At 51.9% G+C, this 26,651-nt stretch overlaps 1 protein-coding gene across 5 annotated transcripts in view; it reads left to right on the top strand.

Moving 5' to 3' along the window:
* The window catches only part of NTRK3 (neurotrophic receptor tyrosine kinase 3), a 381,172-nt gene that overhangs the window by 97,834 nt on the left and 256,687 nt on the right, over positions 1-26,651 (top strand). For all 5 annotated transcript variants that reach the window (XM_059180038.1, XM_059180039.1, XM_059180040.1 and 2 more), the window contains 5 exons: positions 11,354-11,422; positions 20,465-20,622; positions 21,334-21,476; positions 21,920-22,061; positions 22,493-22,789. In XM_059180038.1, coding sequence (XP_059036021.1) covers positions 11,354-11,422; positions 20,465-20,622; positions 21,334-21,476; positions 21,920-22,061; positions 22,493-22,789 — 809 coding nt within the window. The remainder of the gene's footprint in view (positions 1-11,353; positions 11,423-20,464; positions 20,623-21,333; positions 21,477-21,919; positions 22,062-22,492; positions 22,790-26,651) is intronic.

A 26,651-nucleotide genomic window follows, 5' to 3' on the forward strand; every position in this document is an offset into this window, starting at 1 on the left:
CCCAGGAGCTCCTGTGGGAGGTCCCTCAGCTCCTCACACGGCGTCCCTTTACAACTGGGCGCGTGGCTGTTTTATTCTCTCCGACAACGTAGGATCGTCCAGGTTTTCAGGACAGAAGGAGCTGATAGGAGGTGAAGTCCACTCATTGGAAAGACAGAATTTCACTACATCAGTGGCTCTGGGAGTGTGGTTCCCAGACCGGGGACATCGGCCTCCCCCAGGGAACTGCTCAACAATGCAAATTCCAGGCCAGACCCTGACTCAGAAACCCTGGGAGAGGGAGCCTGGTTGTCTGGGTCTTCTCAGCCTCCAGGTGCCGCTGATGCCCAGGGCTGGAGAACCCGTGCCCTAGATGCTAACCTCAAGCCCCCGCTTGGGCCTGGTCTCCTTCCAACCTCTCATCGTGAAAGAAGCGATCGAGCGCGATGTGGGCCTAATCACATTTCCTTATAAACGGACCAGAGCAGCTTTCTCTGCATCATGTTGTTGTTTTGGGGAGACCCATCGGTTTTCCTTGAATCCCAAGAGTAGATCTTAGAACAGAGATCTTAGGTGCCTGGTGTAGCTAGAAGATCATAAGCAGAAACATGCTTTCTACATCTTGAAGAGCGGGGTGGCCTGGCCTTCTGGCTCCTTCCTGCCCTTCTCCCTGCCAGCCTCCCCGGACTCGGGGTCCCCTGTCCTGACAACATGCTTGGCGTTTTCTTCACCAGCCCCTGGGGGGCCTCAGCCACGCTCCCTGTGGCTTCCCCCCCTCGATAGCCTCTGCTTTGCTTCTAGTTACTTTCTTGATTGTCCCACAGTTGCTTTCTGTGTGTCTTTATTTTTCTTTTGTCACAATGGTTGTCCGGTGAAACATGAGTGTCCCCACTTCAGTGTTCACGGACCAGAATCTGTGTTGGAGGCCATGGCTCCCTGAACCAGGCCTGGCTGGCTCTGCTCCTGAGAGGCCTGCTGGTCAGAAGGCCCCCTGTGTGTCAGGTCTCATTTCCCCGACCCTGGGGCTCCAGAGAGAGCTCTCCTGCTTCAGGGCAATTAGCTTTTGGTTAATTTGTCTGAAAAGAAACTCCCAAGGAGCAAAACCCCTCGAAACAGTCTCCATAACGCTCAAGGCCTGGGGAGAGGCAGACTGTGTGGAGGCTCAGAGCTCATGTCAAGGCCTTTTCCTGAGCCCTGTGAACAGACGTCTGCCCCCAGGCTTCACAGTGAGCTCTCCACCTTCCCTGGACCCGTGGGGCCCTCAGGCTCTGCCCAGGCATGTGGGCAGTAGGCTGGGCCAGAGTTCAGGTCCCAGTGCATCTCCTGGGGGGCCGGGGAGTAGATGCTACTTGTTGTCTCATGAAAGTGGGTTTCTCTGTTCTTTCATTGAACTGAGATTTTGTTGATGGCTGAGTTCAGGAGGTCATCGCCTGGATCTCTGCACCTGTTCGCATGGGCTTGCGCCTGTTGTAGCTTCAGCGGCGACTGGAGATGGGCCGATAAGGGGAGAGACGCCGCGCTTGAACAATGATAGACTGTGTCTGTCGAGGTCCAGGCCCTGTGCCAGCTGCTTTCTGTGCCCCGTTCACCGCAGCCCGTTTAGCCCTCACTGCCAGTCAAAGGGACAGGCCCTGTCCATATCCCCAGCGTGCACAGGAGCAGAGAGGTCGGGGAGTATACCCGGGGTCACAAAACATGGATGCAACAGAGGAAGGGCCGGCGTCTGGTCCGGGATGATGCCCACGTTCTATGGGGATTCAGCTGAATTCTCTGTACATTTATTGAGTTTTGCTCTGCTCTGGGGCCCGTGAGGGCTCTCCAGCCACAAAGAGGTGATTCTCTACTTGCAGGAAGAGCGGTCTGCGGTGGGAGGGGGCCAGCAGCCTCAGAGCGGTCCTTCAAAGCCGGTGGCCTGACACATGGGCCCAGACTAAATGCATGGGAGGAAGAGGGGGCCAGAAGGTTGCACACTGGGTGGCACTGGTCATACTTAGGACCATCTGAACTGGGCCTACAGGACAGGGAGCAAGAGCGTGAATGGTAGAGGGCGCCGGGCACCGTGGTGTGGAGACGGGGAAGTGCCAGGAAGCCGTGAGGGCTCCGCCAACTCGGGAATCCCGAGTTGTGGGATGGGAAGTCTTCAGGGTTTGTTATGGGGAGGGAGGTGGGTAGTGATGGGAAGGACATGCAAACAGGGGGTTGAGGTCATCGTGTGAAGAGACTTGAACTTCAAGGCAGAGCCTGGACTGGATTAGGTGGGCCGGGCATACCAAATGTCCAGTGATCACACCCAAGCCTAGTGTCTCCACTGTGGGGACACCCTCCTTCTCCATCTCCTCAGCATGCCTCTTTCCTTGCCTGTCCTGAGCTTCTCCAGCTCGAGAGGACGCCGGCACCTTCCTGCTGGTGTTGCCAGGTGGCTGGGGATGACCAGAGTGATTCTGTTCCCCACGACAAGCTGCGTGGCTGCTGGGTTCTGGGACGGATTGGCACCTGCAGAGAGGACAGCTGCCCTTTGGCGAACTTAAGAGCTCTACTTCTCTACCTGTTGGCGGCTCCAGTCCACTGAGGGACCCCGGTCAGTGCCTGGCTTGTGTAGATGGTCGAGAGCTGCCGTCCGTGGCTCTTAGACCCTTGAAAAGTGGCCAGTCCAAATGGAGGTGTGTTGTGAGTGTAAGTACACGTGGATTTCAAAGACAGAACACACACACAAATGCTAATGAATGATCTCATTAACATTTATTAGATTGATCCTACAAATAGATGACACTTTATGGTTATTGAGTAAAGGGTCACGTGTGAGTACAACTACTTTCATCTCTTTCTTTTCACTTTTCAAAATGTGACCACCAGAAAATTTGAATTTGCCTATATGGCTCCCATTATATTTTCACGGGTGAGGGCTGGCACACTTTTTCTGGAACTGAGTATTTTCTATCTTCTGTGATCACTATTCAACCCTGTGTCTCTGACGCAGGCTCCGAGGGTGTATGAGTTTTCTGTAGCTGCTATAACAAATTACCCTAAACATTGTGGCTTAAAAACACCAATGTCTCGTCTTACACGGTGTAGCTTAGAACCAGCATGCTCCTCGCTGGGCTAAAAAATCCAGATGTCCTCAGGGCTGGGGTCCCTTCTGGAGGCTCATGGAGAATTTGTTTCATTGCCTCTCCCAACTTCTAGAGGCATGCACAGCCCTTGGCAGGTGGCGTCGGGCTCCATCTTCAAAGCCAGCACAACCCAGGTCTTTTCCTTTCCTCCTTAGTCACATCCCTCTCTGACCTCTCTGTCCCCGCCCTTCCACTTCTGAGGATGCTTGTGATTGCCCTGGGGCCAGGGGATAATTAAGGATAATTTTCTCATCTCAAGGTCCACACTCTTAATTACATTCACGGAGTCTCTTTCGCAGCAGAAACTGATCTATTCTCAGATTCTGGGGACTTGGATGTGGACCTCTTCAGAGGGCCATTATTCCCCCTCGAACGTGGGTCCAGACAACACAGACATGAAGGGGTGTGGCTGTATTCCAAAAATCTATTTACAAGAACAGAGTGCTGGCCTGCAGATGCTAGCTTGCCGAGCCCGGCACTCCATGATGAATGATTCTGCACCCAGTTTCCAATGCGTGGGCTTTTCTCCCCACACCACCAAGCAATTCTGGGACACCAGCTGGGTGTCCTGTAGTTCAACTCAATTCCGCCACCATCTACGCAGAGACAGCATCAGATCCCACTTGAGATGCCGGTCCCCAGTCCAGAATCTTCCTGGTGCTTCTGATACCCTGGCTGTAAATCACAGGTCCCCATGACCCCCCCTTCCTTGGGTGCGATTAATTTACTAGAGTGGCTCACGGAACTCAGGAAACTAATTTACTCACTGGATTACTGGTTTATTACAAAGGATATTAAAGAGTACAAATCAACAGCCAGATGAAGAGATAGATAAGGCCAGGTCTCGAACCAAGGAGCTTTCGTCCTTGTGGAGTTTGATGTGGCCTGGGGGCACAAGGAAGTGTTGTGGTTCACCAACCCTGGACTCCCTTTTTTTAAAATGGGGTTATGTGGGGCTTTTATTACTTAGGCCTATTTGAGTCCATCATTGGCCACTGGTGATTGATTCAACCTCCACTGCCTCTCCCCTCTCTAGAAATCAGGGGGTGGGACTGAAAGTTCTAGTCCTCTATCTATGGTTGGTTCCCCTGGCAACCAGCCCCCATCTTCAGGGGCTTTGCAAATGTCCCCTTATTCTCTGAAGCAATCTCAGGAGCTGAGGAGAAGAGCTCAAATATTATAACAAAAGATGTTCTCATTGTTTTTACTGCTCAAGAAATTCCAGGGTTTTTGGTAGCTGTGAGCCAAGAATGCTGGACCAAGAGCAAATACCTATTTCTTGACCACAACCATCATTTCTGTATGCTATGTGGGGTGACATTTTTGGTTGGATGCCTGATGGAAAAGGTTCTGTGGTCCAATAAGTTTGAGACTCAGTAGGTCAGATCCTTCTCTTCATAAAGGCTCTGAGAAGTTCTGCAATAAATGAGCCCATTTAATTTGTTTAAAACCACATTTTTCAAGCAACATGAATTTTTTTGCCCTTATAATATCCATTAACGTACTACAGATTTAAGATTCCCAGCAACATTCTCTGGGAAACCCTGGTCCAGCCCAGCACAGAGCCTTGTAGAAAAGCTGCCTCCAGTCTCCTGATCTAAGGTCAAGAGACCAGTCACGTCACTTGAGATTTGATTAGAGAAAGCATTTTGGCTTCATTAAAGTTCATTAAATGAGCCATCCAGTGTAATTTAGCTGAATAAAAATGGCTCAAATGGCCTTAACCCCCACCCCCTTTTACAGCAATTTAATTGAGGGGAAAGCAAATATATCAATGATGTAGAAAAATATTTCTTGGTCTTCAAGAGGAACGTTGGGTGGCAGCCCCTGCTTCCTTGTCACAGGCACTGGATTTTAAGAGGTTGGCTTGCACAGCCTCCTTGGTGGCTGGTAGCAGGCCTGGGGGATGAGATTGCATATGGCGCTTCCTTCCTTCCCACCGGTTCATCTCAAGGAGGTTGGTGGCAGCCACCTTCATGACTCCTCATGGTGGGCTACAGTCACCTCTGGTGCGGGGTTGACTGTACACAAAGTCACAAGGTCAAGGTCAATGCACCATACATGCCCTGGGTCTTGGAGAAGTGGGCAGTAGACTGGCAGCCTTCTCCCTCTCTGGTGGGCTGGTTCCTTTCTAGGAAACTCTATGTGGGGTTGGTGCTGCATGGGGATGGGGTGGTGGTTCTCTTTTCTTGACCTTCCCTCCATGTTCTTCAGCAATTTCAAAAGAATCCTGATATCGGGTGGCAGGGGAGGGACTTGGCTATTTCCACGAAGACCGAGATGTTTCTTTTATGGGGAAAATGAAAGGAGGACAGACAGATTGCCAAGGGGACATCTGATGTCACAAAAGGGAAGGAAGAATTGCACTTTTTTTTTTTTTTTAAAGATTTTATTTATTTATTTTAGAGAGAGAGAGAACAAGTGAGGGGAGGGGCGGAGGGAGAAGCAGACTCTCTGCTGGGCCGGGAGCCAGACTCAGGTCTTGATCCCAGCACCCTTAGATGATGACCCAAGTCGAAGGCTGATACTTAACTGACTGAACTACCCAGGCGCCCAAGGAATTGCACCTTTCAAAATGCTGCCTTCTTGGATGAAGGAAATGAGATTGAGATTATGATGGATGCAGCCAGTAAGCCACAGCTCCTGGAGCCTACAAGACGAGAAGGGCCTTGACCTCTGCTGGTTAGCCATGCTTGATGCTCTGAGCCAGGACGGTGTTCAGAATAGGCCTTTTGCAGGCAGTGGAATGGATCCTCTAGGAGAAGCCACCTTTGTCTTTGGGCTGCAGCTGAACACGCTCCTGGTTCTCAGTGTTCTCTCTCTCTCTCTTTTTTCTTTTCTTACTCCAAAGGGTTTCTTGAGGTGAGTTTCACATCCAAGTCCAGGGCAGAGGGGATGGGACTTATAAACAGGAACCTGGAAGATGGTCCGAGGGCTCAGGGTGGAACCCAAAACAGAGTGCGAGGTAAATAGAGGAAGAGGGTGGGGGGCCCAGGAGAGGAGACACAGACCATCACACAGTGATAATGACTTTGGAGAGGGGGCTCCATTAGCATCCCGTGTATTTATACAGATGTAAGGGGAGTTGTGGGGGGCCCAGGGGCCCGCAGGTCTGGGAAGATGGAAAAGAGAGTTTGGGGGGTTCAAAGAGGGAACCTGGCACCTTCCAGCGATTCCTTCCACACTCCAGTCTTGAAACACCACCTGCCTCCTGGGCCTGGAGAGAAGACGAAGCCCTTCGAAACGTCAGCCATGTTGTACATCCAGGCACTCCACGAAGTCTCCCAGCTTCAGGATCACTCGCGGATGGAGCTTAGTGTCCCCTCCTCAAGTCTCAGCCCCCATAGACTTGGTGCCTTTGGGGCAACTCAGGAATTCATCTGGTTGCCTTTTCTTGGCAACAGGATCCATCTTGAGTGACCTCTGGTTGGACAGCAGGGTTCCCAGGGTGGAGGGCGACATCCTCCTAGGTCATGGGTTCTACCCTGCTGGAGTCGGCTGTCCCCTTTAGGAAGGTCATGAGGCTGCTGGCCATGCTGAGGTGTTAAGCCAGGGAGGGCCCGTGTTCACCAAGGGGTTAATGGAAGAAAGGGCCATCTCAGCCCTCTGTTTCCGCTGGGTCCGATTTTGGCCATCTGTTTGTCTGGCTCCCTGTTCCCAGAGCACCCAGGAGCTTCGTCATTGTTCATTACTCTGGGCCCCAGAGTCTGGATTGTGAGAGAGCCAGCAGTGTGGGACAGAATTAATGGCTGTTTGGTAGTCTCAGATGAGGGATACGGGGGCCATGTCACAGAGCTTGATTTTGGGAAAGTATTTGATGCCTCATCTTGTAAAATCTTGCTCACCAAATTAAATCCAGTGGTCAGGTGGCTGGGAACCTGGCCATTGACCCAAGCACAAGTCAGAGATGGGGGATAATGGATCTGCCGGGGACGAGGCTTCCGGAAGACGCTGCTGTGGGGCTGGAGGCAGGATGGTTCCTAACCCTTGAGTCTGATGAGCAGGGTAGCCAGCCCATCAATTACAGGTGGCAGGTGAATCCCGCTGGGGCACTAGCTGGGAGGAAAATCAGGGGTAGTGAGTTCTGAGGGGGGCGGTCAGTCAATCAAAGCCCTGTGTCTCAGCGTCCCTATTTTCCTGCACCATGAGCATTTATAAATGCCCGTGAGGGGAGGGTGGCCAGAGGTGTGCCCTGCTTGTCTTGGGGTGGCTCTGTGTTTGCCTTGTGTGTCCTCTGTGTACATAATTGTCTCTGGGGCTGGGAGCTTCACTTTCACGTTTCTCTGGCGAGGTACTGGGTACATGTACAGTTGTGCAGGTTGTGTGCACTGACTTCCTCCAGAGACTCATGTAGCACAGTGCCCATCTCTGGCAACATACGCCGAGGGTGTGTGTGTGTGTGTGTGTGTGTGTGTGTGCACGTACCTGGGAATTTACATGTCTGCGCCTCCGTTGCGCACATTCCTGGGGGTGTGGTTTGTTGCTTCTTGACCGAGTCTTTGCCTTAAGGCCACTCAGACCCGTTCAGATCGACCGCAGAGATGTTAGTAACACCCGCCCTGTTCCGTTGCATATACTAAATAGGGTCATGAATGTAAAAGTGCTGAACACAGTACCTGGTGTTCAGTAGTAAGCCCTTGGTGAGTGGTGGCTGTTGGTTTTAGTGGTAGTATGGGTTGGCAGGGAGGTGGGAGCACAGGAGAGTAGCTGGTGTGCAGAAGAGGTAAGGGCAGGCTTTCCCTCCAACGGGAGGAGATGGTCTGTGTCCCGGGGAGGTGGCTGGGGAGGAGGGGAGCTGGTCGTCCTGGACACAGCCCGTGAGTCCTGCAGCGGCTGCTCCATCTGGCCAAAGAGCTGGAGGAATCCAGGGGCCCTTTCTCTTCCCGGTGGGGCTTGGTGGGCGTGGCAGGAAGGAGATGAAGCCAAGACAACCCCAGGAGAACAGGGGCCCCCCTCCCCTGTCTACTCCCCATTCCCGAATATCCCAGGGCCCCCTCCCCTCTCCAGCTTGTAATAAGGAGATAATACTATTTCTTAGTCTTTATTTGCCCAGAATGCCTGTTATTTTCTTTCTTCTAGAATCCAATTTTCTCATGACATTTCTGCCTAATGTAGCAAAACATGACCTTTGTGAAAGGACGTTGCTGGTAGCCTGATCCCTGCCTCAGGCTCCCCAGGAACCCGCCGGCACACGCTCCCAGGCTGGTCTTCCCTCAGAGATGGGCAGGGTCCCCGCTTCACCTGCCTCATACCTGCATTAGTCCCTGCTTCTCGCGGGGGTGGGGTGGGGGAGAGACAGACGGGGCTGCTTCTGAGCGCTCGGCGAATCTGGGGGTTCCTGGCTGCTGTCGTGGGGTGCTGCTTGGTTTTAGAACTGGGGGTTCTGCTCAAGGAGGTGCCCCAGTGAGGAGGGGACCTTGCGGCCGGTGGGCCTGTTTGACGTCGGCTGCCACTGCTGCGGTTGTGGGCAGACAGTGAGCCGGGAGAACAGGACAGAAGCCTTCTACCTGGGTGAGTCACTCACATTTGCTGGAACCTCACAGAGGCTAAGCGTAATGGGGACCCAAGCACGGTACCGAGACCCAGAATCCTTGACCCCACGGTCTGAGCTCCAGGTGCAAAACCCAGTGTAAAGCCAGCCGCTCGCCGGGCATGTGCACCAGATTCCCACTCCACCCTCCTGAGCAGGAGGTGGGTCAGGGGAGCCGTGCCCCATTGGTGTCCTTCAGTGGCCACCACGCAGGCCTTCCTTTATCTCCCTTTCCTTCTGGTCACTGGGGCATGGAGGAGGTTTGCAGACCCACGACGGACCGGGAGTAGGGGTTTTAGGAAGCCGAGGGTGCAGTTTAAGGTTTATAAGCTTTGGTGATTCATACGGCGTTCCAGCGCTTCCTTCCATCCGCAGGAAGCGGGCTCCGGAGGTGTCTACTGTAGACAGGGATGTGCAGGCTGGAGGACACTGTGGAAAGTGCTGGGTGTGGGGGGAGTGGAACAGGACGCCTGGGGATCTGCTCCTGTGGTCCCCTTCCTTTGCCCACCAGTCCCCTGCCCCCACAGAAAGGGGGCTGTCTTTCTAACACAGTCACCGGCTGTCACCAAGGGCAGGGCTGCCTCAGATATGAAGGGGAAGCCCTGTCCCTTAGGTTGTCCTTGTGTGTGCCATCTGTCCCTGTGAAATCGGTGTGTGCCGTCTGTGATGCCACCAGCCTGGACTTCCCCGAGACCTCCAGACGCAGGTATCCACCAGCCTAGCCGATTTCTCTTTCTGGATATTTCACAGGCATCTCAGACTTAGCATTTGCAAGCATTTGCTCATGATCTGAACCCCAGATATCATGCTTTTACAGCCTTCCTGGTCTCACTAAGTGATCTGGCTGCTGGCCTGATGGTTGGCGTCTTGCTCCCTCCTCTCCCAGGCCCAATCCAGTAGGAGGTTCTGGGGGCGCTCTCCCCCCCTCCTTGAATCCACCTGCTTCGTTATCTCTAATCCCCTTCCTCAACACTACCGCAGCCTCCTAATCGTCTGCCAGCTTCCAGGCTTGGTCTCTTACTTTAAGAAATGGTCATTAGATTATGTCCCTTCCCTACTTAAAGCCATCCAGTGCCTTCTCTTTGCTCCTTAAAATAAAAACCCAAGGTTCTCACCATGGCCGGCAAGGTGGTTGTGGCTGCTGCCTCTCCTCCTCACCCCCGACCGCTCTCCACTAACTCCTTTCCCACCGGCCCCCTTTCTGCCTTTGCTCTTCTTGCTCCCACTGCCCAGAAAACCCCGGCCCTGGCACCGGTTCATTCCTGCTCTAGCCTCAGCTCGATGCTACCCTCTTGGAGGACACCTCCCGAAGCGCCTGAGTAAAGGAGCTGTCTCCCTCTCCGGCATCCATGATGGCATCTTGGTTTGTCTCCTTCCTTCTGTCATTGGCGAACTGCCGTTGCCTTGCTTATTCATTTGAGACTTGAATGTAAGTTTCAGAGAGACCTTCTCATTTGTGCCCCTTTCCTTTCCCCCAAGGAGTCTGTATTTGGGTCCTCCCCAAGTGTCTGCTGTAGAAGTCATCTAAGTGGAGGTGTGCGGAGAGCGGATGCGCGCGTGCGTGAACAGGAGTCTGTACTTGGGTTCATCACCTGCGTGTTTAATTGGCACCAGTGCATGCGTGCGCGCGCGTGTGTGTGGATAATGTTGACCTGCGTGGCATCTTACCACCGTCTCATCTCATCAGTGCAGGAGTAGTGCTCCTACGGGATCATGTTGACTCCGACCGTGTCTAACTGCTGCCTTGAAGGGCTGTTGTCATGTCAAGCGTCGTCTGTTGAGCCTGGCAACGTGATCACTGTGGGTGTGTTTCTTCTATTATTTGGAAGACTAATGGCTACTCCTTTCCTCTGTACATCCTAATGAGAACAATTAAATAGCCATTAGGAGGAGAACAGAAGTGTGAACAAAAGGCTGATGTCTTGATCACGGATGGGCCTCTTTGCTGGGGGAGGGACTGGGTAGAAGAAATTGTAGGTGACCTGCAGGGTATCCCACTATTGTGAATGTTAAGAATTCTTGATGGTAACAGGGGGCGTAATTTCATTTATGCAAGACGAGTAAGTCCTAGAGATGTACCGTACAGCGTCGTGAGTCATTAATTAGGTGGTGTGTACACCTAAAAATGTGTTAAGAAGTTATATCTTATATTAACGGTTATAGCAAAAAAAAAAAAAAAAAAAGAAAAAAAGAAAGAAAGAAAGAGAGAGGAAGAGGGAGGGAGGAGAGTTTTAAAGTTGATGGTTAAGTTTATGGCATTGTTTATGGTGACAGTTTCATGGGTATACACTTGCCTGGAAATTCATCAAGATGTATGCATTAAATATGCCCAGTTTTTTAAATGTCTGTGACACTTCAATAATAAAAATGAAGAAGAAAGCTTGTTGGCTTGTGTATCCTAAGAGCTCTGTCCCCCTGTGGGAGGGTGGCCTCCAGAAGTTTCCCTGAACCTTTACTGTGGTGAGAGAATGTGGGAAAATGACCAACCGTTCTTTTCTTTTTCTTCCATTTTTTTTTTTTTTTTAACATTGTAAATCTCTCACTTTCGCTTCCTCGAAATCCTCTCCAAACCTGATCTGGGGCCTTGACTACTGGCGGATACGCTGTTAGCAGAATGGACCAAAGAAAAGAACAACAAAGCCAAGTTCCTGTGAAATAACCAAGCTTCCTACCAAGAGCATTACTCATGCCGGGTCTGTCCCTTATTTTTTCCCTTTATCTGTCACTCTTGCAGAAACCTGTCGAGTAACCGGCTCACCACACTCTCATGGCAGCTCTTCCAGACGCTGAGTCTTCGGGAATTGTAAGTTTGGCTTCAAAGACCCTCAAAGCAGTAGAGCGGTGGTAGAGGTTGGGTGGGAAGAAATGTGGGGTGGTGGAACCGCCCGAGGTTGGGTGTGCCCTTGGGGCTCCTTGGGCTGGGTGGCACAGAGTGTACCATGTTCAGCGAGAGCGAGACACCCTCTTTGTTGCTTGATTTCTGATGCTCTTTCCAGCACAATTCTGAAGAAGACCGGGATCTTATCTCTGAGCAGGACCTAGTTCTGTGGTCTGTAGGTAACTAGTAGTAATAGCATTTATACTTATAATATTAGAGAGTATTTTCAATTTATAATAAGTGATTCTGTGGATGATGAGGTGCGCTTTCATTGATGTGACTTTAGCTTTATCATCATGAAAAAAATGGACTTATCATCAGGAGCATTATGGGAGATAGGTGTTATTATATCTCCAATATAAAATGTATTTCTTCATTTTAAGGTGAAGGTGCTGAGCCCCCAAAAGGCACATGAGACCCAGGCAAGATTGCATTGTTAGGTACTGGCCAACCTAGAGGCCAACCTTAAACCCAGGCCTGTGACTTCCAATTGCGTGCCCTTTCCGTCACTCATCATCTTTTGTCAGTCTGTTTGGCTTGCATATGGGCATCCCAGTGGTGGGGGGTGGGAGGCAAGTCTATATATTTATTTAATCTGCCTGTGGACTGCTTGGCCTGACTATCTTCCCAGGCTGATAGATGCACCCCTACCCCCTCCAGCCATTTTGTGCAAACCCTTGTTGGACGAAGGAGTGAAAATTCCTGACCACTGCTGGAAAAAACGAGTTGTGTTGTTGTATGAGTCATCAGGGTCATCTCTGTGCATGAAGGACAGCGTGTTATGTTGAGGGAACAAATCAAGGAATAAATTGAAAAGGAATTGAGGCATGGATGAAATTAGGGAGGTAGGGTTCCAGAGACACTGCTCATGTGTTCCCTTTTATTTAGTGACTCAGATCCAAATTCACTGAATGCAGGTTGCTTTACCAACTTTACCAAGAGTCGGTAGCCTTGGATCTCTGCCCGTGCTGTCGGCCTTTCAATCCCCCACCGGAGGATCCCTCCACCTGGGAAGACCTGAGTTCACGGATGAGTCAGGATCTTAGCTTTTCCAATCCAGCTGGTCGAGGAGGGGGAATATTTACATCCAGTGACTCAATAGCCCATTACCCCATGATGGCTTTGTATACCCTACTTATCCTCATGGACCTGAGGGCCCTGATTCTTTGAAAGGCCATCCTAGGGCCAGGAAGTACAGAGATGATCTCAACAGTGCTGGAGAGTTCAGGACAGTACTGCTGTGGGTTGCCTTCCTTTCTTAGGATTTTACCCTTCCCTCTGGGCTACTCCTCAGATATAGTGACTACAGTCCTTTAGCCACATAGGGTTGAGATCCTGAGGTACACTGATTAAAAACTACCCGAGCTGAGGAAAATATAAATATATACTTACTTGTTTATACAACACTGAAAAACCTAGATGATGTCCCAAGTGTCACAGACAGCTAAATATCAGACCGTTAGACTTGATGCCTCGTATTCATTCCCATCTTTGTAGGTGGAAGAAAACCTTAGCATTAAGTGAACATGACTGCTAAGATCACTACTAACGATTGCTGAGATCTGACTCCTGGGCCAGGCACTGTGCCAAGCAATCTCTTGAATTATGTACATTCGTTATTTAATTTAATCCTTGTGGTAATTTATCGGGTAGGAATTATTACCATCACTTCACATTCGGGGACCCCGAGGTACTCACCAAGGTGAAGTATCTTGTTTCGGGTTACCCATTAGCCAAGGGGTAGCATATGGACTCAAGGTCTTGACCACTCTTGTTAGCTGTCCCTCAGCCTCTCAAAATCTGTTTCCAATTCAAGGAGCGGTTCTGCAATAATTGTCAAAAAGTGCATGATTGCAGTTCCTTCTTACGTTGCCCTAGATCCGATCAAGGGCTCTGTCATAGAGGAGCTAACCAGGGGCTCTCTCTGCTCTTTCTTGGGAGTCTCATGTGAGTTCTTGCAGAATGCCTTCCCCTTCCTCTGTAGGAGGCGAGGGACAGCATCTCTCTGGGGGACATCTAGGGTCTGCAGTTGGCTGAATTATTGAGAAAACGTTCAGTGCTCCTTCTAAAAAAATCATTGGATGTGAAATCAATGGTGTGCTGCCCTGGTGACCTGTTTCGTGGAGTTTCAGAAACAGTTGTTCCGTGGATATATATTTAAAGAAAATGTCAGATTTATCCCAGAGGATCATGGGATTCTGCATTCATCTTTGCCCGGGATCAATACACTGGTGAGCTAGATGTGACTTATGGAGGAATGAAGACGTTCCCTCCAGTGTGAGCCAGTGTGTGAGGGCCACCATGTCCCAGAGTATTTTATTTCTGTCACATTGTTAAATAAGAAAAAAAATGACGTGGGAAAATAAAGAAGCCCCCCTCTTGTCCTGGTGGGGGTCTATTTTTTGAGGAAGAGTTGAATGTTGAGAGTGGAAAATTTGTATTTTGGCTGGAGGGGCCTCATGTTGGCTTTTCACTGTGGCTATGATTAAAATCCAAACAATCCCAGTTCCTGGCAAATGGAAGAGGGGGTAGTATTTTCTTGTCCGACTTCCTGATTAGTCCACATGGCGCCATCTGCCATGAGCCTTGTAGATTGCCAGGGTCTGCCCAATGGGGCCTGTGGGCTGGGTTGGGTATTTCCAGGAAGATAGAATCTTGGCCTTGGAGGAGAGAGGCCAGGGGGAGATGGCTTTCTGAGCCATGATGGCCAGAAGATCCCAAAGCCAGAGTAGGAGCTTTGAGCCACCTTCTGTGGGAACAGAAGGAGCTAACTAGGGCATTTAGTGGCTTCTTGGCACATTTTATTCTGTCATTGAGGATCTCTGCCTACCCCAACCAGATGCCCCCCCACTGGAGGGTCCTTGCTCTAAAAACGGATCTGGTGGCATTCTCCATTGGAAGGGCCGAGTATCTACGACCTTTCCAATAGTAGAGAAGGAGACAGATGAGCCCTCTATTGAACAAAGTCCTGACTCATCTTTGGAGCAACCCCCACGGGAGGTATCATAAACAGTCTCACAAATGAAGGATCGAGGCTTGGCCAAATTAAACAACTGGTCCAGGATCACAGAGCTTATCAATGGGAATGGGAATCAGTATTACAGTACTCAGCATTGCCACCATTCAGGTCTGCTGTTTCCAAAGACCAGTGCTCTTCCCTTAAACAGTTCAGTAAACTTCCCCCATACTTGCTGTCTCCTTCTGGAAACCACTCTCAAGAATGTGGCTTCCTGAGTGGAATCACTGGATTGGGGTTGGGGAGATGGAGACCCAGACAAATTAGCATCTCAGAACCCTGGTCATGAGCTGGAAGCTTCCCTTACTCATTTCCCATTTACTTTTCTCAGATGAAGGATATGGTTTTGGCTGATCACCTGACCTGTTGTTCTTATTGAGAGAACTGTAGGCATCTTTCAAGATTCCTTTGGAGAATTTAGCACTGTGTCAGGGGCTTGGGTTTGCAGAAATTTCAGTTGGCTTTGCACGGTTGCTCTCAGAAGTTTCTGGTTGTATCAAGGTGGTGTTTTTAGTTTTTTGTTTTTTTCCTTACGAAGAAGCCTGGAACTGTGTCCAGAAATCAGAACAGGAATCAAAGAGATTGTCTTAGAGATAAAGAATGAATTAGAAAGAAAAGAAGCTTGGATTCTGAATCCCCTGATTCAATTTAGGCAAAGGCAAGAGGCACCAGAGGATATAAACCCACAGCACAGAACCCTTCCAGAAATACCCTAGGGACCATTAGTGTTTCTTGAACAGGCTTCTCTTAATATCCTGCACGCGCAGAGCAGACATGATTAAAACAGATTGGAATATTTCGTTTTCTTAAAGCAAAGTGATAATTACCTCTGGTATAATTTGCAGATTTAATCAACTTGGTAAAATATTAACTCGATAGTGGGGATGGGTTTGGGCTGATCCTGGCACTTTCTTTTCTCCTAGTCTTGGCCATGACTGCTTTCCATGGCTCTCAGAGAAGTCCCTGAACGGTCATGTTCATAATAGCATTACTGTAATAATAATTTCTGGTCTCTTTATAGTCCCTTTCAATTCACAAAGCATGTTATCATGTATTATCGCTTATCCTCATAATAACTTTGTGCAGGAAGAGGGTCGAGCACAATTACCCCCATTTTGCAGAAGTTAAAGCAGAACCTTGGGGAAGAAGCTACTGGCCAAATTAGTTTCCTAGGGTTGCCATGATAGATCATGACAAATAAGGAGGCTTCATACCACAGAAAGTGACTCTGTGGTCAGAAGGCCCAAACTAAGGTGTCACAGGGCCACTCTTCCTTCAAGAGGCTCTTGGGAAGAATCTTTGCTTAACTTTTCTGGCTTTTGGTGGCCCCTGGTGGTCTTCGCTTGTGTCAGTGCCACTCCTGTCTCTGCCTTCATCTTCATTTGGCCGTGCTCTCTGTCTCTGCGTCTTTGGCCTGTCCCCTCTTGTCTCTTATAAGGACATAAGGACACCCGTCCTTGGATTTAGGACCATCCCTAAATCCAGAATGATCTTGTCTCGTGATCATCCCGTGATCCTTCTCAGGATCACATCCACAGAAGACCCTTTTTCTAAGTAAGGTCACATTCACAGGTCTTGGGGGTGAGGTCTTGCCCAGATCTTTCGGGGGAGACACAACTCAGTGCACTAGCCTTGCCCAGCTTGACCGCAGGCTCCACTCAAACCTTGTGTTTGTGTATTTCTTCTGCCACTGTGTTGTCTCTGGGAGGCCAGCGGTGAGCATCCCTTGGGCCTTTGGACAGGCTTCCCCGGTTGGCCGTAGATCTACGCCCCTGGCCCCAGGATCGCCACTGGCAGCACCGGTTCTGTGGAGGGAAGAAGAAAGGCAGAGTGATGACTGGAGGGGAACCAGTGTTTTCTGAATACACTGCCATGGCCTTGGCCTTGCAACAAGGCATCTGTGTGTGCCTGGATGGGCTGAGTTAATCTGCGGGTCGCCCCTAGGGCCCTGCGATTAGGTCCATGTTGGGGCATGGGCTGGGTGTAGGACAAGCTCTGCCCCGAAGCAGCTGTGGCTGTGTCCTTCACGGGGCCGCCTGCATTATTGATGGAGCAGGGAAGGCTCACTTCAGGCTCCTCCTGTGGGGCCTGAAGCCCTGGCCGATGGCTCCTCTCTGAGACACCTGACTTGCTGGAAGAGCGGGTGGCATCATGTAGACTGAGGGCTGCCTTTCTCTGCTTCTGGCCGCCCCTTCCTGAACCCTCTCTTGTCAGGATGGAAGACTATGGTGGGTTTGCTGGGTGGGATGCCCGGGAGGACACCTGTCTTCAGACTCAACATGCTTTTCTGTTGTGTGTCGTCTTGCTTTCTAGGAGGGAAGTCCCAAGGGAGGGGGAAAAGCTGAAGGTTTCTGTGCAGGTTCCAGGAGACTGCTAGGGGCCAGATCCTAGAAGAGAAGGATGGAAGGAAACAAAAGGCCGTTAGTGTGCTTGTGTCTAGCCCTGTCATCCCACTGATTGTCCCACTAGCATCAGCATGCTTTGGCCCTATCAGCCCTGCGGGGAGCCACTGAGAAGTCAGGGGACGCAGCAGTGCGGGATTCGGGCGAGGCAGCACTCACTAAAGCACACGGTCTCTAAGCCGCCGAGCCCAGCCCCTCCCTTGCTAATCTTTTCCACCCGGATGGATAATTTGTCTTTTTACAACTGCTTCATAATGAATGGCCACAGTTTGTCTAGCGAGCATCTGGGAAAACCAGGCTGACCTGGTTCAGCTTGCATATATGGAAGCATCTGGACCCTCGGTATCTTTCCGGCAGGGCTGCCTGGCCTCCCCTCGCCCCTCACCCCCGCCGTGTGAATGCAAACACAGACCCACGTCCTCAGGCCTTCCTGTCCTCCACACACGGGCCAGCCTAGCTTGACCTTCTGCTTTTCCCCCAGGAAGCCATCCCCTGCCTCCCCCGATTCCTCCCTGAGGGGAGGGCTCATGGGGCTGGTGTGTGGAGGGCAATCCGCATGGTGCTGGGCAGGTGGTAGGTGCAGCACAAACGTCATTCCATTTTTTTTTTTTTTTCCCTTAGCTCTTACTTCCTCCTGCCTCCCCGTTCTCTTTCCTCTACCTGTTGGCTCCGCCCCGGCGCCATCTTGCCTCCCCGCTGGGGCAGGACCTCCAAGGCTCCCGGCCTCATGCTTCACCTTCCTCCTCCAGGACCTCACCCCGACACTTCATACACCAACCTTCTTCCTTTTCATTGGTTCCTTCTCTCCTGTTTTGAGCTAAAAATGCCTCTCTCCTCCATTGATTTCCTATCTCCTGGAGCTTAAAGCCTTGGTGTCATCCTCTGTTCTTTCCTTCTACCTCCAGCAAAGCACCAAATACCACCTTGTCTTCTTTACCGTGTCTGTTCCATCTTCCCTTCCCTCTCCCGCACTTTTACCAGTCTACTCGGGACCCTTATTAACGTGGCAGCAGTTCTCAAGTGAGGGTCCGGGGTTCCGTGGGGTCCCCAAGACCCTATCAGGGAGACCACAGGGTAGAATCTGAGACATTACTTGTCCTTTTCATTCTGGTGCCCCAGAAGGTGTGACCCCAAGTGACGTTATCACAAGCCAAGTGACCTCTGGGGTCACTTGGCTTGTGATAACGTCGCTGCTCTGGTGACAAACGGCAATTGTGCTAACGCGGCGTTGTGTTTTAAAATATTCTACTTCACTTCCAAAATGGTGAGGAGGGATAGTGTAATCTACATACGCAAATGCTCTTGGAGGCCCCCAGAAATTTTTAAGAGTAAAGAGGTGTTCTGAGACCAAAAGCCCGAGAAGAGTGACTCTCAGCCTGCCGGCCAGCACATACCAATACATCAATGAAGGCAGATGCCCCATCTGGGTGCATGTAGCCCTGTGCCCGGCACTGGGTCTCGTCAAGGCGTGTGAGTCAAGGATTTTGTCCCCCATTCATCCCTTCGCCTGGGTGCTCTGAGAAAGGCGCGCACATGCACAGTACTGTTGGATTACTCTTCTGACAGACCTGCTTTGCTCACATCGTCGAGAGCTCCGAGGGCCTCCCTGACTCCCGCCGCCCCCTGGATGAATCCCCAGCTTGCTGATGTTTGATGTGGCCGTGAAGGTCCCGCACCATCTGGTTTCCACTCTCCCTTCCAGCTGCATTTCCCAGTGCTCCTTGACGCGAACTCTGTGCCCTGGCGCAGCTTTTCTTTCCTGTTTTCCCATCTCAGCCTCCAGCGTGGCCGTGAACTCTTCCCCTGCTCTCTGCCCAGGAGCCGCAGAGCCGGGGGTCATGCTGACTCCTCTGCATCTCTGTTCACAGCCAGCGGTGCCTTTCACAGGGTAGACAGGGTTGGGGCGTGTGAGGTCTGGAGTCCAGCAGGGTGAGGCTTACAGCGTTGCTTGGTCCCACCCCACCCCAAGGACTTGGAGTACGAGACTCAACCCCTCCCAATGCGAGCGGGGGTCCCCCCTCTGGACAGGGACAGTGCTGGCTGTCTTCCAGGGTGGCTGTGGGAAGCAGATGCTCCACGAACGCTAGGTCCCTTCTCCTTTCCTGAAAGAGTGCAGGGAAAAGCCAGCGTACCTTTAGACTGAGAGGCTTTCGTGCAAAGGTGCTGGCACCTTCTGCCTGTGGTATCCCACTGGCTGGGACACACGGATTCCTCTTCCAGGACCTCACTTTCCCCTGAAAGCTGATGACTTCTGATGCATGCCTAACTACTTTGGAATTCCACCCCTCGTCCAGAATATCCCGGGTCTTAGTGCCCCTCCTTCTGGGCACCAACACACGCGCCTCCTTACTGGTCCAACAAGAGAATCACGTTCTTCCTACTGAGGCAGACCTTTAGATTTACTGGGTGCTTTACCATTCATGGTCCCCCTAATGGCATAACCCCATTTAGAGGGGGCAGGGACTTGCTCTCTGTCACAGGGAAAGTCGCTGGAGAAGGAAGACCTTGATTGACACCCTTCCCATCAGATGTGCTTCTTCTCCACGCTCCCAGGCTGTCTCATTCACCTCTGTATCAGCAGTGCTCAGCTCACAGCCGGACACAGAACAGGTGCTTCGTAAGGAGTTTGTTGAATTTATGGAGGGTAAAGTTGGGCCCGGGATGGGCTTTGAGCTGATCGTGGAAATGGCGAACCACCTGCTCCCCAGGAGAGTAACCCTTTCCATCCTCTTTTCCTCCTTCTATTCATTCAATAGGCATTCATGTCTCAGGCTCAGTTGTAGATGCTGGAGGTATGGATGAACCAAACAGGCAATTTCTCTGAGCTCAATGGAGCCTAATTTTTATTTGGGGAGACAGATAATAAACAAATTTTTAAAGTGATGCTGGACAGTGATAAATACTGGAGGGAAGGAAATACTGGAGGGCGGGGAGTGGGCTGCTGCACTAAGGCAGGGGTTGTTGGCAGTTTCCTTAGAGCAGTGTTTGGAGAGGCCATATGATTCTTGAATGAAGTGAGATAGCCAGTGTAGCAGGCATGTTATGCATAGGAACTCTGCAGGCAGAAGGGACAGCACGTGCAAAGGCCCTGAGGCAGTACCAGGCTGGTCGTGCTAGTGAACTTGACAGAGAGCAAGGTCAATGTGGCTGAAGAAAAGGAAGAGGGTAAGAGGTAGGAGATGAGGTCAGAGAGGTGACGGAGAGCACTGCAGAGCCTGTAGGCCTTTGACCTTGACGTTCAGTGACATGGGAAGCCACCGGAGGGCTCTGAGAAGAGCCATATCCCAAGCTGATGTATTTAAAAGGGTCTCGTTGGCAGGTGAATTAAGTGGAGTGGATTCTTTTTTTTTTTTTCCCCCCAAATGAGTGCAAAAACGAAAGGAATTCATGGACTTAGAAGTATTTTTCATCTCTTTGAAAACCTTGCTAAACCCCTCCTCTCTCTAGTCCCTGAAGAGCAGGTCGGGGCATCCCTCCAGCCCTGAGGGGCGGGGGGAGCTGGGCCGTCTTTGGTTCAGGAGGTCCCTTTCCCTGTTTCCTTGCCCGCAGGAGACTGGAGCAGAACTTCTTCAACTGTAGCTGTGACATCCGCTGGATGCAGCTGTGGCAGGAGCAGGGGGAGGCCAAGCTCAACAGCCAGCACCTCTACTGCATCGGTGCCGACGGCTCCCAGCTGCCCCTGTTCCGCATGAACATCAGCCAGTGCGGTGAGTGAGTGGCCTGGCCCCAGCGGGCTCCATGCAAAGGGCCCACACCCTCGAGGGAGCCTGCAGAGCCAGGGCCTTCTGGCCCCTGCCGCCAGCCCCCCACCGTCAGCCTTGAACTCTGCACTGGGTACAGATCTGGCTTACTGTTGACCTTCTTGGTCATCCCTGTCCCTCCATGAGCCTGGAGTGAAGACAGGGGTGCAGCATGCCCCTTCTCAATGGACCAGTGTCCTTTCTCTCTATGAGATACTTGTCAACCCGAACTGAAGGAGTCTGTCTTAAAGCGTGGGCTCTGGACCTTCCATATCAGGAGCATCTAAGCAAGTTTTAGAAAAGCAGATGCCCAGGCCCTGCAGACTTAACGAGATCATGGGATGTCTCAGAATGGGCTTCGGTAACCTGAATTTCTAGCAGACTCCTCATGGGAGTTGGAAGCAGACCAAAACTGGAGAGCGGGTTGCTGGAACTACATTCTTTGAGCACCTCTCCACCCCCACCCTCTGCCTGGCCTGTGGGAGAGCCCAGCTGGGCTTAAGTTCTGAGCTCTGACCTCTGCTGGTGGGGAGGTGCTGGGAAGATTCTGGCACTTGGGGGCCTTCCAAGAGCTTGATCAAGCAGGTTGTGTTGAGAAGGGCCACCATCGACCCCAGGGACAAAGTTTTGGTACAAAGTGTTGGCTTATCTTTTCACTCGTCCTGTCCTGCCTCTTAGACCTTCCTGAGATCAGTGTGAGCCACGTGAACCTGACCGTTCGAGAGGGCGACAACGCTGTCATCACATGCAATGGCTCTGGGTCCCCTCTGCCCGACGTAGACTGGATAGTCACGGGCCTGCAGTCCATCAACACCCACCAGGTAGGCGCCCTCGGCTCCGGCCCCATCGGGAGGCTGGGGAGCCTTGACCTCTTTGTCCCAGTGAGCTCCATCATGAAGAGAAGCCAGAGATGTGAGGAGAAGGAAGAAGAGGGAAATTCTGCACGTACTCGGTTCTCGTCCAGCTCCAACCTTTTCTGGCCCACCCGAGCTTCAGCATGCTAACAAACTTCTCTGTACCTTAGTCTTCTCATCTGTAAAGTGGGTGTAATGCCACTGCTCACCCCCTAGGGTAAATGTGAGGGTTTCCTGAGCTCTTGAGCGTAGAGAGCCTGGCGGTTGGTCAGTGTGCACGGCAGGAGGAAAGGTCTCCTTCGCTTCCTACACAGCTTTCTTTTTGATTTTTTGATTCCCGCAGGTGTTTGGAAGGTGAATGGGGAGCTGCCTTCTAGAAACTGATTTTTTTTTTCCCGTTGGGGTTTTAGACAAATCTGAACTGGACCAATGTACACGCCATCAACCTGACCCTGGTCAATGTGACAAGCGAGGACAATGGCTTCACCCTGACATGCATCGCGGAGAATGTGGTGGGCATGAGCAATGCCAGTGTGGCCCTCACCGTGCACTGTGAGTGGCTGCCATCTTGGAGGGGGGCTGTGTCCCCGGGGGATGGTCATGCAGGAGGCGGGGGCCGGTGTGCTAGGGGGGCAGGACTGAACAAGGCAGTTCTTGGCCGGTAACCCCAGAAAGGGTGACCCTGTCCTTCAGAAGATGGTATGCCCGCAACCCTTCTTCAGGATACCCCCATGTCAGCCTCTGTCTGCCTTCTCTTCGCTCCTAGAGGGTCACAGGGCCAGTGGTGGTAGACCCGGGAAGTGTGGGGGAAGACAGACCTCTCTTCCCCACTTTTGGGAAGGTGGTGCGGGTACCCCTGATCCCCTGGGTCCTCTCCGAGCTGGATGGGGGGAGAACTGGGGTCCCCGTCCTAGTGTTGGGGGCGCTGCTCTGGGGCATGGGGATCTCTGTGTGCTGGGAGTCAGCGGGCCTGTCCCCCGCAGACCCCCCTCGCGTGGTGAGCCTGGAGGAGCCCGAGCTGCGTCTGGAGCACTGCATCGAGTTCGTGGTGCGGGGCAACCCGCCGCCCACGCTGCACTGGCTGCACAATGGGCAGCCGCTGCGGGAGTCCAAGATCACGCATGTGGAGTACTACCAGGAGGGCGAGGTGTCCGAGGGCTGCCTGCTCTTCAACAAGCCCACGCACTATAACAACGGCAACTACACCCTCATCGCCAAAAACCCACTGGGCACGGCCAACCAGACCATCAACGGCCACTTCCTCAAGGAGCCCTTCCCAGGTGAGTCCCCTGCAGTGTGATGGCGCTTCCGGGGAGGGTGCGGGGTGAGCACGGCATTCCTCTGGAACTGTTATCTCTGGTGAACCAAAGTCTGCCTGGAGCTGAGTCCGTTCCTGCCAGCATTTCGTGTAAACCAGATAAAGCCTGTTTTTCCAGGGCTGTCAGGTCCCCTCAGAAATGCACAGTTGTGCAAACACGGACATGCCCTGTTCTGGTAGAGGAAGGGCCTGGGGATTAGACAAGAAAGACCGAGAGAATCTTGACCCAGTCCTTTATTTGCTGCAGAACTCCAGGCATGATAGTTTGCTTGTCTGAGCCTCCATTTCCCGCATCTGTGAACTGGGCACAACGACACTGCTCCTTTGACTCATGACCTCTGGTCTACAAAGCATACAGGCTTTGACACATAACCATGGTTCGATGACCTTCCATTGCAGGGGCTTTGGGTCTCTCTAGTTCAACCCTACATGTAACAGACGTGTGAACTGAACCTCCTTCTGCTTGCTGGTTGGTAGCAAGGCTTGGCGAGGGGGTAGGCTTCCAGCCTTGAGCTTGCTTTGTCCAGGGAGCCAGGGCTGGTAACTGAAGGAATGAAAGAACTTTGTTTGTGTGACTCTTTGAGGGCGGGGGGGGGGTGACTGAGCTAAATTCTCTCCAATACCTTCCTGAGTTGCAAGAGAAGAAAAGCCCGGAAGAATTCCGTGGACGCGGTTGTAGCTTCTCTATAGGTCCAGCAGCTGATGGGTTTCTGTCAATGAAACTGAGCAAACTGATGACCTTGCTGATTTCTCTGGGAACAGGCTGGATGACCTTCAGTCTCCAGATTCAGGGTTCTAGCGAGATAAAGGGGAGTGAGAAGACCGATCCCCTGTAGGCGCGCACACACACATGCACACACACGTGCACACACACTTGCGCACACGCACACAGAAGGGTGCCAGCAAGAGCCAGCCCGGTGCCTCATCTGCTTATGTGAAGGGGACTTCTCAGCCCACACATATGGGGTAGCAGCTCCACTCCAGTGGCCTCATTTATCTCAGTGCAGGGAAATTCCGGCGCGAAGCTCGGAAATGAAAAGATGCATGGGAAGCCAGATTCTTGCGGCAGAGGCCCAGGGTGGTGCAGCGCCGTCGCTCAGGAGAGGGTCCCGAACATGCTGGTGTTTAAGACCCTGGTGGTCCCGTTTGGTTCAGCACTTCCAGCATCATCCCCAGCTTGCCCAGTGGCACTGCCGGCCACGCCCATCTCTGCCCCAGGAGCTGGAAGAGTCCCCGCCCTCAGTATGGTGTGGAGGGAGCGGATTTTTGATACGGAGATACTGGGCACTGCCAGGCCACACAGGCGAGGCCTCGCTGGTGTGAAGGGCTAGAGAGGTTCCCTAAAGCAATGCTTGTTTCCAAAGGGGAGCTTTGGGGGTCTGGAGAGCGTGGAAAGCCATGGAAGGCTCTGGAGGGAGGGTGAGCCACCCCGGGCCGCTCCCCACGGGGCTGTCCTCAGAGCAGTTCTCCGCATTCTTCCAGCCATACCGACACCCTTTTTGTCTCCAAGAGACATAGCAGCCCCTTGCCGCCTTCTCAGGTTCTTAAAGAGGGGTCCCTGGACCAGCAGCATCACCAACCCCTGGGTACGTGTTAGAACTCAGACTCTCCAGCCCCACCCGGCCCTGCACATCAGAGACCCCGGGGTGTTTGAACAATCAGCTGTCTTGCTGTTTGGTGAGCTCTGGCCCCAGGAGGTAGAAGGCAGGGGGGAGTCAGGGGAGCTCAGAGGGAAACAGCCCACCAGAAGGCATCTTCCTCAGACCCTGCCTGGGCCGCCCTGTGTGAGGGTTTGCTTGTTTTATGAACCTAGAAGAATCAGTGGATGATGAAAAGGCCATGGCAGGGTTAAGATGGGCCAGTTGTGTCAAACGACAAAACGTCTAAATGTTCAGGAGAGTAAATTATCTGGAGGAGCGGGCAGTAAACTTCATCCCTGCCGAGCTCTGGTGTAAGTAAGGCTGTCTGTGGGTCCCGCTCTTGTCTTCCACTCTGAGTGTGTGGCAACATCGTATTGATCACAGTGACTCCTCTCTCGCTCCGAGGCAAGCAGAGCTGAGAGGTTAAGGGCGAGGGTTCTGAAATCAGGCAGATGGAGGTGCAAATCCCGTCTGTGACCCTACCAGACAGGTGGCCTCAGCTCCCAGGATGGGGTTGGCGCATGGTATGCGACTGGCATGCAGTGAAAGGCGATCTCTACTCTGCCTCTACTTTTCCATCTGCGGAATGGGAGCAAGAACAAAAGCTCCTCCCTCAGCTGCCATGAAGATCAAGCGAAGTATGCTGAGGGTTTCTGTCTGTGTTGAGACAGAGGAAAGATGGACCAGCTGTCAGCTATTGCCAGGATCCTTGGGACAGAGGGATGCAGTGAACATAGGCGTTCTAGGAGCAGCGTTCTCTGGTCAAGCTTGTCGGTTCTAACAGGTAGGATCCGGGAAGTGACGTCTATAGGGACAGGGAGCCATTCAACCCGCCAGGGTTCAGAGTCTCTCTAAATCGCTCATCAGTTCATCTCAGGCAAATTCCTCAGCACCTGCTTCTACCTCAAAGGCCATGGTGAAGGTTGGTTGACGCACAGTGGATTCATCCACCGGAAATGCTTACGACAGTGCTTGGCACAGAGTAAACACAGAGGGACTGTTTGTTTCTATTTTCTGAAAAGCACACCCAAGGGCGACTGACAGGGGATCTGTTTTGGGGGCAGAACCAGATCTGAAGGTAACGGTCTCCTTTTCTGATTATCCATGGTCCTGAGACCCATGGGAGAGATTTGGTTGGAATGAATATATTTAACGGAACCATCTGGAAATGCAGAGGCTTCCATCAGTAAAGATTTTCTCAGAGTAGGACGTTAAAATGAAAATGTTCCGGAAAAGTTGTTGTTGTTGTTGTTTGTTTGTTTTTTTAAATTACACATGCTGTAGGAATGTTGGATTTCCTTCCTCCTACATTTCCAGAGAAGGGCTAAAACCTTCAACATGGCATCCAGCCTTGGTGAAGGAGGTTTTTGCAAGGATCGGTTAGGGAGGTCCGTGGAGATAAATCCTCTTTGGTGTTCCAGGAACTTAGTGGGGCTGCCGGAGGGGATCTGGGCATAAGAGTGGGGGAGCCACCAGGGATCAGGGATTCACGTGTCAGGAAGGGAGGACCTGGAGAGTCTAAGTCACGGCAGGGTGGGAGGTGATAGCTAGAAGGTTGCAGGCCGGGCAAGAGTGTTCCTTAGATGACGATGTGATAGAAGAAGGCATGTTGCCAAGGGGTGTGTGTGTGTGTGTGTGTGTGTGCAAAAAATACCTGAGAGTACTTGACAAAACATTTAGGAATAAGTGAGCTGCCGTAACTCCTACATTCTCATTTTTTACTTGGCCAGAAGTCCAATTTTTCATGGGGATTTTTATAACAGCAGAAAGCAGAATTCCTTCACGACACTGGGTACAAACAAAGGAGAAATCAATGCCCCAGTGCCCTCCACCTCGGTCAAGGCTGGTTTCCTTGCCCTAAGGAACTTGTGGAGATAGAATGTGATCCCAGGCTGCTAGGTTGGGGGAAAGGAAGGATTTCTCTTCCCAGTTTGAGCCACCGGCAGCTGCGTGCAGCAGAGGGGAGATGGGGCGTCTGGGCGGCATGGGCGGTGTGAGCGCGGGCCTTGGCTCTGCCTCCCCACTGCCTTTTCACACCTAAACCCGGGGCATCTGCTCCCAACAGCACATCTCAGTCCACCTCTTTGTCTGGACACAAGCTACTGCCTTGCTTCTCCCTTCTGTGGACCCCGCTGGCTTTTCCCACGAGGCCCCTTTTGATGAGTGTTGGGATTGGAAGAAGTG

This window comes from Mustela lutreola, chromosome 7, assembly GCF_030435805.1.
Source record: "Mustela lutreola isolate mMusLut2 chromosome 7, mMusLut2.pri, whole genome shotgun sequence".
Taxonomy (NCBI): domain Eukaryota; kingdom Metazoa; phylum Chordata; class Mammalia; order Carnivora; family Mustelidae; genus Mustela; species Mustela lutreola.